This window comes from Solenopsis invicta, chromosome 2, assembly GCF_016802725.1.
Source record: "Solenopsis invicta isolate M01_SB chromosome 2, UNIL_Sinv_3.0, whole genome shotgun sequence".
Classification (NCBI taxonomy): Eukaryota; Metazoa; Arthropoda; class Insecta; order Hymenoptera; family Formicidae; genus Solenopsis; species Solenopsis invicta.
The window spans coordinates 26,167,143-26,179,417 of NC_052665.1; the positions used below are offsets into that span (position 1 = coordinate 26,167,143).

A 12,275-nucleotide genomic window follows, 5' to 3' on the forward strand; every position below is an offset into this window, starting at 1 on the left:
TTATATACGCTTGTATAGAATTTCCGTAAAATTTATTATTTTTAAAGCATGTATGAGAAAATTTAGATGTTATATTGTTAAGATGTCCCTGTGGGCTCATTGTCGATGCGTTGCGATACGCGCGTTTCACTGTCATGCGCCCCCTGTCGTATTGGCTCGCGTCTGACTATCGAGTCTACCGATCTAGCTGCGCCACACACTCTTGTTCTGCTTGCCCGCTTCTACGTGTCGTCCTGTCCACCCGCAAATAAAGACCTCCATTTTTCTTGTGAATACGCTGTGTACGAATTTATCAAATCTGCCTCCACCCAGTGTGCTCTAACATATATATACAATTTAAAGTTTAATCTACTATAGAAAATACAAAATTTTTATCATAATTCGATTGTATAAAAATTAAAGTAATTATTATGATTACTTAAGATATACAAAAATCAGTCTGTTATGCATCATTGTTACTATTATATAACAAAAGTTCGTTCATTTATAACTTTATTAAAGTAAAATTATATAATTATATAATGCAATAATTCAAGCTTCATCAATTTACAATTTAAAAAAATGTAATCGTAGAAAAATTTATTTTAAGTTATAGACAAAATAAAATCTGCTTTTCTTTTAATTACTCCACTAAATATCGTTTTTAAAAATTACTTATGCTAATTGTAAAATTAAAATCGTATTGTTGCAACCAATTGTAATTAGTATACATATATCACAATAGCATTTGTTGCCAACATATAGTAAAGTCATATTGAAAGATTATACTCATCTAATATGCGGAATGAAGAGCAAAGTACAAAGTATAGATATAGAGTAAATAAAAGCTCGAGTGCGTAGAAATGATCGTGCGTATTCGATGAGTGGGTACAATCGGTTCTAATCGATCACGCCAATACGGTTGCTTTGCAATATAAGATAAACGAATAATACTACATATATTTAAACGGTGATATTTTGTTATATAAGAAAAGTAACGATTCAAAGACGATACAGGGCAATTATCTATCATAGATCTCTTACAAGACATGCTATATTATTGGACGAAAGAGCTCGGTGAGTATTATCAAAAACTTTTCAAATAAACAATCACTTTGCGTATCATTTGGCGCAAGACGTGACTGTGCTTCTTGATAGTGTAATAATTTGAGATTTACTAACAATATCTTATAACAATTTACAATTTTTTAGAAATGAGTTACTCCTACGAAAATTTTTAAAAGAAATGTGACGTAAAATAGCACGTATAACAGTTTCAGCGTGAGAAAATGCATGGAACATTAATGTTGTTAATAAACAATAATATATAAATAAATAGATTTAATTTTAATAAATTAATTTTGTAAACATGTAATTCCTTTGCCAATTTAAACATTACTGTAGTTTAAACTTAATTAAATTTTATATGTGTAAATCGTAAAAATTGACCGAAAAGCAATGTCTTCTTATAATTGATTGCTTTCTGTTGTAATAATAAATGTTTTTTTTTCTTTAATAAAATATGTGTCATGTGATATTTAAATATATATGTTTTGCAAAATGTTTCAACATAGTAATTTGGTTTTCAGAATCAAGAGTAGCCGATCTATTGTTCGTAGATTCTGCTTATCAAATACCACTTATAACATTCGCATATCTGTACTTTGTGCTCGTCTATGGGCCAAAATTCATGAAGAACAAGCCACCATACAAATTAAAGACGCTTATACAATTGTATAATATCATTCAAATTTTCGTGGATAATTTACGAAGCAACTAATGCAGGTTTATTTACGAATAAAATAATATGTCTCGGTCCGGATTATTCTTACAATTATAATGCATTAAAGATAATAATAATTTATTAAACATTTTTATAAGAAAATATATGCCATCAGCAGGTATCCTATTCATAAATTTGAAAATTTAGTATTTCTCTGTAATTCTCTCTATCAATTTCATGTATATTTTTGTTAAAGTAATGCAGTAATCTTATTGTAGATTACTAGATGTGCATGGATTTATTTATTGTTAAAAATATTTGATTTGGTCAAAACAGTCTTATTTATATTAAGAAAAAAAGACTATCAAGTATCTGGTTTGCATTTGTACCATCACGTCTCTAGTCATAGACTTATAATACAATGGACATGCCGTGCAGTATGATAAGTCTACCATGTTGGCCCCGTCACAAGGCTACTTTGCCAGAAAATATCGGGAAAGTCTGGAAATCTTAAAACATCCTGACAACCTCAACCGCGACAAAGGCCTTCAAGTAAATCCTATTTGGCATACCGTTCTCCCGGGTTTTTTAATTGACCGGCCGGTCAATCAAAATGCTCTAATTGGCTGACCAAGTCAAATTCCCCACCCCAACCCCCACCGGGCGCAATGGGGATATATAAGGACTAACACAACCGAAGGGAGCTCAATATCAGAGCTCTCAGCCCTGATGATGCAAGCTGCAACGTTTGCGAAACGTCGGCAAAGGGCCCAACACGCACGTGGCATCTATCCGGAAACCCTCTCGATTAACAATAGCAATGGCCACAGAAGCCTCAAGACTGGAATTATAATACATAGACTGCGCGTTCCCTATTCTGCCCATGTTAAGGAAATGTCCTCACTTTAGAAAGAGACAACCTACTTCGAACAGTAACTTTCTCTCTGTCTATTAATATGTATAGTGGGGAAAAAAGAAGTAGAATAAAAAAGTAGGGGAATGAAGGAGATTAAGGAGTGATGAAATTAAACTATGAAACGTCAAAAGTTAATAATTGAATGTAATAATTTTATATCAATATTATTGATTTTTAAATAAAATAAATTTTGTAAATTTCGCTCGTACTCGATCAATTTTATTATTCTTCAAGGCTGCATAATGGTGAAGACGAAGGATGAAAAACTTTTTCAATAAAATTCGGATCAATTGATTTTTATGATCCGCTAATGGAGCTTGATTAAATGAATGCTCCACTTCAGTAAATAAATCACAGGAAGGTTTTTTATTGTAAATATTATTAATTTCTCCATAACATTTTTAGAATGTAAGATATTCTCATTTGTTCTAAAAATATGTTCTGCTGCTTTGCAAATTTTTACAACATTGTCTGACGCATTAAATAATTTGCCATATTGTTTTCGTTTCTGCAACTGAGACGGTGATACGGTTTGTTTTAAGCCTTCAATACAGGAATCACATTTTTTTTTTCTGTTTGTTTAGCAACAAACCCTGCTATATACGCTAAAACATCCTCCTGGTATTCAGTGAATATTGTTGATTTCGCACCATAATCATGTTTTATATCCCAAATCAAATCTTTCGTCTCACTATCTTCCTTATTATAATTATCTTTTTCAGCATTTAATTTCAAGATAACTGTATCATCTTTGGGAGTGCAATTATCATTAAATATTATATTAGTGTTAACATGTGCATGCAGTTTTTTTAAAGCTGATTTAAATTGTCGTACTGTTGGATTATTGTTGCACCCACCAAATCGTCGAACACAAGCAAAAAATGTTTCGACGTGATCCTGGGACATTTTATATGTTAATAAAAATGTCATATGCTTTTCTGCAAATAATTGTTCTGCCAACAGAATTACTGATTTCAAACATATTATTGGTTCCAAAAACCCTGTCTTGTTTCTTGTTTCGAGTATAGGTTGATCATATATTTTCAATGATTCAATGTATTTAATAATTTTTTCTGCACTCATTTTCATGCTCTCCAAATTTTCTATGCTAATTGCTTGTTGGGTATATTTTTTTGTTAAAAGATTTCTTGAATTAAGCAAGTCAAAAATATCATTCATTATTTGATAAAATTCTGCTGTTGGCGTTGCACCTTGAAATTCTAATAGCTTAAAATCTTGTTCACAACTTTTGAGAGCATTAGCAACGCTGGAACTGAAGGTCTGAGCAACTAATCGTACTTTCATTTTTTCATTCTTAAAATCAATATGTCTGATTTTAGTCGCTAAATGAAGTCCTTGTTCTTGTTTGTTTACAAGCAAAATAAAATAATTCCATTTAATAATCTTTTTGTTAATATCTGTGAACCATCCTTTAGCAGCCAATGTATTCCTCATCAATTTTAACATGTGGCAAGCATCCAACATTACAGTTATGGGCTCTTGGGTTACAGGGTGTTCAAAATAAGTTTTTAATATATTAGAAGTTGTGATTTTAGCCCCTAGCTCTTGAACCATGGAAATATTCGTAGAGGTACCATCAAAAGTTATGTTGCAGATTGAAATTCCATGAGCGTGTGCAACATGTAATATATCACTCAATATATTATTTTTTTCCTTTTTTTGTTAACGTGTGGATGAAATAATAAGCTATAACGATTTTAAAATGTCTATTAATGCCTACTAGCATAAAAACTAAAACATTTGTTGCTTCAGTCAACAAATCGTTTTCACAGTCATCAGTGTTATCACAGTCATTATTTCCAATATCAACAAATCCATGCCATTGCTTTCCATCATATTCCATGTTTTCTAATCGCCATCTGATTACATGTTAACGAAAAATATAATTTCTTATTAACATTTTCAGCTTCTCGGCATAATTCCAACACATGCTTCAGCGCAGTAATTGAAATTCCCGGCTCATTATTAGCTGAACTTAACCATTTTCTGATTGTGCTTTGATAGGGCAAAGCATTCATAAATGTCTTCCTTACATATTCGTATGCTGCCGGCGAATAAAAATGTAGAGTACAAGCGAAATGTTTTAATTCATCTGAAAAAGAGCTTTGTTTTTTGTGTAAAATTTTGTTTATTAATTGCTGAATTAAGGGACAGGTTTTCTACGGAAGAAAAAGAAATAAACACATTTTAAATAAATACATAAAAAAATTTATATAAAAAATTTATATATAAAGTTAATTATACGATTGTCATAATTGTACATTAATTATACATTTTATTTGTCAAATATTCAATCAAGAGTATATATAATTTGATAGAGCTCTAAAATAACTTCCCTGATAGTTAAATGTTAGCAAATGTTGACAGATTGACAGCAAAGGACCACAAAGATTGGTGCGGGTTCCTTTGATCAAACATAGTTTGACCAAATTTGCTGTCAATCTGCCAACAGGGTTATTAAAATTAGTTTGTTTACATTCAATATATCCATAACAGAATCGGTCAGCAAATTTTTTTTTTTAACTCTTGAATTAAGTCTTTGAACGTGTGAACTTTTGTAAACAAACGTTTATTCTTGCAATTTAACAATATTTTTTCTCGTCTTAAGTCTTTCAATGCTACCGAAAATCGATTCCATAAAATTTTGTTTTTAAAATCTTCTTTTCTAAAAATACCAAATTCCTTCAGATAATGACGTTTTTTTTGGTGAAACACTATATTCATCACCATCGGAATAATTTTTCCTAAAAAAAAATATTAGCACATTATGACTGAAGATCTATTAAAAAAGCTAATAATAAATATAATAAATATATTACTTTTTCAAACATTTCACAGTTTCATTCATTGTTCTTAAAGAACCATCATCAATAATAGCATTTTCATCAACACTAATATTTTCTACTGTCTCTTTGTCACAATCCAGTTTAGCCATAGAGTCTTGGAAATTTCTAAATAACACAAAAATAATCAACATTTTTAAAACAATAGAAAAGAAAATTGATTTATATTTCATAATACTAAATTTGAATACTTTACATTGCAATGTTTTCAGTGGATTGGAAATATAATGTTGTGCCCCGGTGATGGCTCCAGGGACGTCGGTAGGTATATCGGGATCTTTTCAGCGCCTTAGGAGTTAGGACTCGTAGGAAGGGCCGCTCGGTGATCAAAGATACAACACTAGCTCGTTCCAACGTTAAGATAATGTATTTTCTTCAGTATTGCCTTCGTTACACTTGTAGTATGATTATGTATGTCGCTCGTTTTCTTGTTCTTCCCGGACGGCCCGGTATATATAGGTCGGCTGTTATCTCCGGATGGTGTTACAAGCTCGACGTGTAAGTCACGCACGGCGAGTAACACACCGGACAGCTGTTTGTCAAACTCTTCCGTCGCTTTCCGATTTTGTCGCGATATTTATACGGAAATTCGTCGTTTGGTTCGGCCAATCGTGTTCCTTGCGGTATGCAGCTCCCACGCTTAGCCGAAATCCGAATACCGGAAAGCGACTCAGCATTAGCTGGCGCAGCGCGATGGTGTTGCGGGCCGGAAGCCCGACAGACCATCAGCGTCTTTTCGATATTTCTAGCGTATGCGGAATTCGAGTCCGCTACGCGTATGCATAGCAATAGGAATCTTGATTTCCTGTTGCTATGCGTATAATTATCGTAGTTGTACAGGGTACAACACTCTTCCCCCGCCGGGAAAGAAAAACGAGGAAAAGGAGTTTTTCGCTTTTAACACCCCTCCCTCGCCGGGAAAGAAAACGGAAGCATGTAGTTTTTCTATCAATATTTACATTTTATAAAATATATTAGATCGATTTAGTATTTTTAGCTTGTTGGGTGTCTAGAAACGCGTGCTTTGTGTGCGTTTTAAAATTGATCTAGGTAAAGTATTATAATGCTTGTTTTCGTATTCTAACGTTTCTCTCTTTTTGCTCCGTTTCCTTTTTACAGTATATAATATTATCCCTATTGCAACTGCTACGATTATTATCATGGTAACGCTGCTTGTTGCCATAGGGTAAATAAAGTTTTTTGATTGAAAATACGGAGTGTCAAGACCCTCATTTAATTCTTTTAACTTAGTTTCTAAATTTTTTAATTTTGGATGGTCTTGCACTATTCTTTCTATTTTTATTTGAGACATATTCATTTTTTCTTGCGTTATTTCTTTCGGTAATGAAATATTGTAGTCTGGCATGTATGCCTCAATTTTTGTCTCGTTTAATATTTTAGGTGATTGTAGTGTTACCTCTTGTGTTATTAATTTGCAATTATTTTTTGATGTGATTTTACCTGTATTTTCAATCGTTTTCTTTATTTTCCCGTGGTCTTTACATTGGATGATTATTGATTGTTTTCTTGTTGTCGAGTATAACCATGAATGCGGGTTACCTAGAGGTATCCAAATTGTGTTATTAGAAGTTATGTATCTTATTTCGCAATTGTCGCTTTGTACTTTATTTTCTACGTATATCTCTATCTCGCATGTTGGACTTGTGTTTATGCGTTGTATTGAAAAGTTTTCTTCGCATAAGTATTTTCTATCTATATTTTTACATGTTTTTAGGTTGTTTTGCAAGAGTGTAATATATGAGCGTTTTTCTGTGTTAATCGCTATTACCGGATTTTTTATTTTAATGATAGCATATTGGTTTTCATTTCTTGGTATGGGTAATGCAATTACGTTAAGTATGCTATATTCCGTGTGTGAAATTAACGGAAATTTTAATATCGTAAATATTTTACCGTTATTATAGTATGCGTTTATTGTGGTTATTTTTTCGATTTCAAACCATTTATTTATGTTAATCCGAAATGGAAAATAAAGTCCTTCCGGTAATTGCAAGTTTGCTTCCTTTAGACTATCTATTACACTTGTTACTGGCGTTAATTGTGGGTGTAGTATCCCTTGTTTTATTAATACTAAATAGTCTGCTATGTCTTTTGTGTCACGTTTTAAATTTCCTAGTATCGCGTTAATTACTAGAAAGTGTTCGTGTATGTTATTTTGTCTGTCATTGAATTTTAGTTGTTGCCTTAAATTTTTCGTCACGTTTCCGAGGAGGTCTTCATTTTTTTGTATTGTTTCCTCGGTTTTATCTATGTGGGCTATTGTCTCTTGTAGTATCTTAATTTGGTTTTTCGTCGCGTGTTGTATCGTCTGCTGTTCGTTTTGTAATAAAGTTAATTGTTCGTTAATTAGTTTTTCGTCATTTGCGTCCATTGTGCCAAACAGAGATTTCGCGATGGTTCCTATTCCATCAATTATGCCTCTTTTTTCTATCCGTGATGGTTGATACATTAATTTTATTTTTTCCATCTTTTTACTTATTTCTTCGAAATCTCTTTTTGCTATTTCGTAGAGGTTGTCGCATGTTTCCTTGTGCGCGAATGCGAGTAGTTGGCACATGTTTTTTGTTTTTTGCATGTAATCATGTAATTGCTCTTGTCGTTTTATTAGTGAGGTAAAGTCTATTTCTATAACTATTTTCCAAGTTGATTCTAATGGGTGTAATTCTCCTAATTTTTCATAATATATTCCTGGATGGTGAGTGAATTCTTCTACTTCGTACGGCTCGTTGCTCGTTGATTCTCTTACATCTTCTGATAAGGTGGGATTTTGTTTCGTTTCCTGTACGCTGGTCCATATGGTGTATAACCTGTAATCATCCGGTTACATATTATCGTATTTTATTCCGTGGATCCTCTTCTTGGCACTGGTTGTGCCGTCTTTATGTTTTACTCGGTTTATCAGTCTTCTCGTCGCTTTTGTCGAGTGTCTGAGAAAATGTTTCGTCTCCCGTACATTGAGGCAATTTCGTTCGTTAGGGAGGAATCTCCTATAAATATATGGGATCGGTTTTCTCTTCCCGATACAGTGTGTGATTATTACGAGGAACTGTTTGAATTTGACGAGGTTCCTGGCGTGCTTCCTGAGCCTGGGCCGGAGGTACTCTCGGATGACGAAAGGTCGTCCGATGATAATTGTTCTCTGCATTCTGCAGAGACAGTTTTGTTAGACGATTTTGATTTTGGAGGTGCTCTTCCTGGCAGATCCTGGAGAGGTTCTGGTGAGTTTCTCTAAAGTCTTTGAACTCTCTTTCTCTCTCTTTTCGACTATCAGGTTCTTTTACCTGGTGTCGCTTTCCTCTGATAATTTTTTATTCTGCTGGTTCAGCTTTGATTATTTTTTCTTCTTGCGACTTCTGTTCTTTATTTCTTCTCAGTTGTTCTTTGACTGCTACGTAGTTTACATAAAGGAATATGTTTGGTTTAGTGCCTGAGCCGGATGTGGAGCTCGAAACGGGTGTTGTCGGGGATATCGGGGATCCTGGCGTGGATCCCGAGCTCTTAGAGCTGCATTTCGCCGCGGAAGTTCCTGATGAGGTCCGCGATGATGAGGAATTTCCTCATCTCCTAGACGTTCGTCCTTCAGATGATGAGTCGGAGGGCGATGGGGAGCTTGCCGATGATCCCATACTCGACGAGTTTCCCGATGACTTCGAGGGTGACGTTGGTAACATAGATTTCATCTTTCCCGAAGAAGTGAATGATGAACATAACGTTCAATTCTTGCTGGATCCGGATTTTCCTCCAATGTTCATTATGGACAATTCTGATGGGGAGGAAGACGAGGACGAGGTCCTCTCTGACTGAGTAGTTTACTATTATGAGGAAACGTTTAGCTTGTAGTGCAGTTAGTTATAGTTTTAGTGTAGTGACTTCTGTTTTATTTTGTACTTCTCCTTTGGATTATACTTCAATTTTTTGGACTGTGGATTACTCCTGGGTTATTGGATTTTTCCCATCCTTTTGGTGAGTTTATTATGTTTACGTTATTTTTTCTTTTGTATATAAGTATGTATATAGTTATATATAAATTTTTCCCCCTTTTTTTTTGGTTTTGTATTGTTATTATTATTATTATTATTATTATTATTATTATTCCGTATTTATTTTATTCTTGTTGCTCGCGTCGCGTTAACGATTTATAAATAATTTTAATCTGTTTGCGTGTACGCGTATTTCCTTTCGGCCTTTCTTTATCGTAAGATTTATGTCACTGTGTTTCTTGATCACAGTGTACGGTCTTGTCCATTTCGAGTCAAGTTTTTTCGATCTTCCTCGTCGTAGGGTTTCATCAAACAGTAATACTTGATCTCCTATTCGAAAATTTTCTTCTTTGGTTTTTTTGTCAAATTGGAGCTTTGCCTTTTGTTTTTCTTCTTTTAATTTTTCTCTTGCCACTTGATTTGAGGCTCTTATTCGTTCTCGCACTTCTTGTGCATAATTATCGTATGTATATTCTTGTTTCGGCGGTTTTGTTAACGCCGTGGGCATGGTTGCCTGATATCCGTACAATAATTCGAATGGCGTGAAGCCTGTTGCTGTGTGGGGCGTGGTGTTGTATGTGAACATTGCGTAGGGTAACCACTCGTCCCAATTTGTTTGATCTTCATTAATATAATGCCTTAGATACTCTGCTAAGGTTCTGTGCGATCGCTCTAATGCTCCATTCGTTTCTGGGTGGTAAGCGGTCGTCTGAATTTTCTCGATTTTTAGAAGTTTACATGTGTTCTTAAAAATTTCACTTGTAAAATTTGTACCCTGGTCTGTGAGAACTTTTTCGGGTATTCCGTGTTCCAGCACGATTTTTGTTACGAATTCTTTCGCTATAGTATTTGCTTCTTGATTGGCTAATGCAATTGCCTTGCTGAATTTTGTTAAGTTGTCTTGAAATGTTAGTGCGTATCTATGTCCGGATGTAGTGACCGTTAATGGTCCTACTATGTCTAATGCACATTTCTCGAATGGTTTTTTAGCCGTATCCGTTATTACTAACGGCATTTTAGTTTTTTGCCTTAATTTATTTTTTTGGCAATATTCGCATTTCGCGATATATGTCTCTATGTATTTTTTCATTCCGTACCATTGATGTTTTAATTTAATTCTCTCAAGAGTTCTTTTTACTCCCTGATGTCCTCCGAGGGGGGCATCGTGGTATTCATATAATATTTTCTCCTTTTCATCTTCGGAGTAATTTACGTGTCCTTCTTCATCTTCTTCGTTTTCTCCTTCCTTGTCGTCGTCATCTTTTATCGCGTTTATATGCTCGTCCGTTCGGATCGGATTTCGACTCAAGGCATCGGCGTTCTTATTTATTTTACCAGCCTTGTGAATTATTTCGTAATCATATTCTTCTAATTTAAGTCGCCATCTGATTAATCGAGAACCCGGATCGTTTACATTGAATAGCCATATCAGTGGTTTGTGATCCGTGATAATTTTAAATTTTGTACCGTATACATATGGGCGGAAATGTTTAACAGCCCAGACTATGGCCAATAATTCCTTTTCGGTCGTATTGTAGTTCTGTTCGGCTTTTGTTAACACTCGGCTTGCATATGCGATCGGCTGATCCTGGCCTACGATCCCTTGCGAGAGTATGGCTCCAATGGCGTAATCTGATGCGTCCGTCGTGACGATAAACTCCGCGTTGAAGTCTGGATACTTCAGTACGGGTGCCGTTATTAATTTATTTTTCAATGCATCAAATGCATTTTGTTGATCGTTCGTCCACTCAAATTTTTCTCCCTTTTTCATTAATTTTGTGAGCGGTTTGGCGATCTTTGAAAAATTTTCTATAAATTTTCTATAATATCCTGCTAATCCTATAAAAGCTTGAATTTCTTTTACTCGACGAGGAGTCGGATATTTGCTTACAGCTTCGAGCTTGGATGGATCTGGTGAGATCCCCTTTTCTGTTATAATGTGTCCCAAATATATCACTTCCTTTCTTAGAAATTCACATTTGTCAGGTTGCAGTTTTAGATTACTTTTCCGTAGTCGTTTAAATACTTCAATCAATCGTTTATTATGTTCTTCTAAACTCGAACCGTATATTACGATGTCATCGAGGTATACTAGACATTTTAGTCCTTGCAATCCTGTCAGAATATTATTCATTAGGCGTTGGAAGGTTGCAGGCGCATTCTTCAATCCAAACGGCATTCGATTGAATTCGTAATGTCCGTGCGCTGTCGAGAATGCTGTTTTTTGTTTATCATTTTCGGACATTGGGATTTGATGATATCCCGATGCCAAATCTAGTGTTGAGAAATATTTCGCATTTCCTAGCTGGTCCAAGATGTCAGTAATATTGGGTATTGGAAACGAATCTCCAATTGTTAAATCATTTAGTTTTCGAAAATCGACTACGATGCGTAATTTTGGTTTGCCTGACGCATCTAATTTTTTGGGGACTACGAGTAATGGCGCATTCCATTGACTCGTGCTCGGCTGTATTATTTCTTGGTCTAGCATGTTTTTTATTTGCTTATTTACTTCGATTTTATGTTTTTCGGGTAATCGGTACGGTCTGACATTTACACTTGCTGTATCCGCGCGTGTTTTTATCTCGTGCGAAACCTTAGAGGTGCACGTTAGCTGTTCTCCTTCTAAGTGGAAAATATCGCTAAATTCTTCGCAAATATTTAAGAGAGTTTTCTTCTCTTCTTCATTTAAATGGCTTATTCTCAAGAGGTTATTTATTTGCTCTTTTCTTGAAATTTTTGGTGCGTTTTTCTTCTCGATTTTATTTATTGATTTTTCGAGAGTATCTTCA

At 34.5% G+C, this 12,275-nt stretch overlaps 1 protein-coding gene across 1 annotated transcript; it reads left to right on the forward strand.

Moving 5' to 3' along the window:
• The first annotated feature begins 224 nt into the window (after positions 1–224).
• LOC120357012 (elongation of very long chain fatty acids protein 1-like) lies at positions 225–5,953 on the forward strand. The gene is made up of 2 exons (XM_039446201.1): positions 225–1,756; positions 1,981–5,953. The coding sequence occupies exons 1-2, from the start codon at positions 1,502–1,504 to the stop codon at positions 2,143–2,145; spliced, it is 420 nt and encodes a 139-aa protein (XP_039302135.1). The 5' UTR covers positions 225–1,501; the 3' UTR covers positions 2,146–5,953.
• The last annotated feature ends 6,322 nt before the right edge of the window (positions 5,954–12,275 follow it).

Coding starts and splice junctions, on each gene's coding strand:
- LOC120357012 (XM_039446201.1), top strand. CDS start 1,502: ATGTGTCATGTGATATTTAAATATATATGTTTTGCAAAATGTTTCAAC. Junction 1,757..1,980: donor TGGATAATTTACGAAGCAAC/TAATGCAGGTTT, acceptor ATCTTATTGTAG/ATTACTAGATGTGCATGGAT.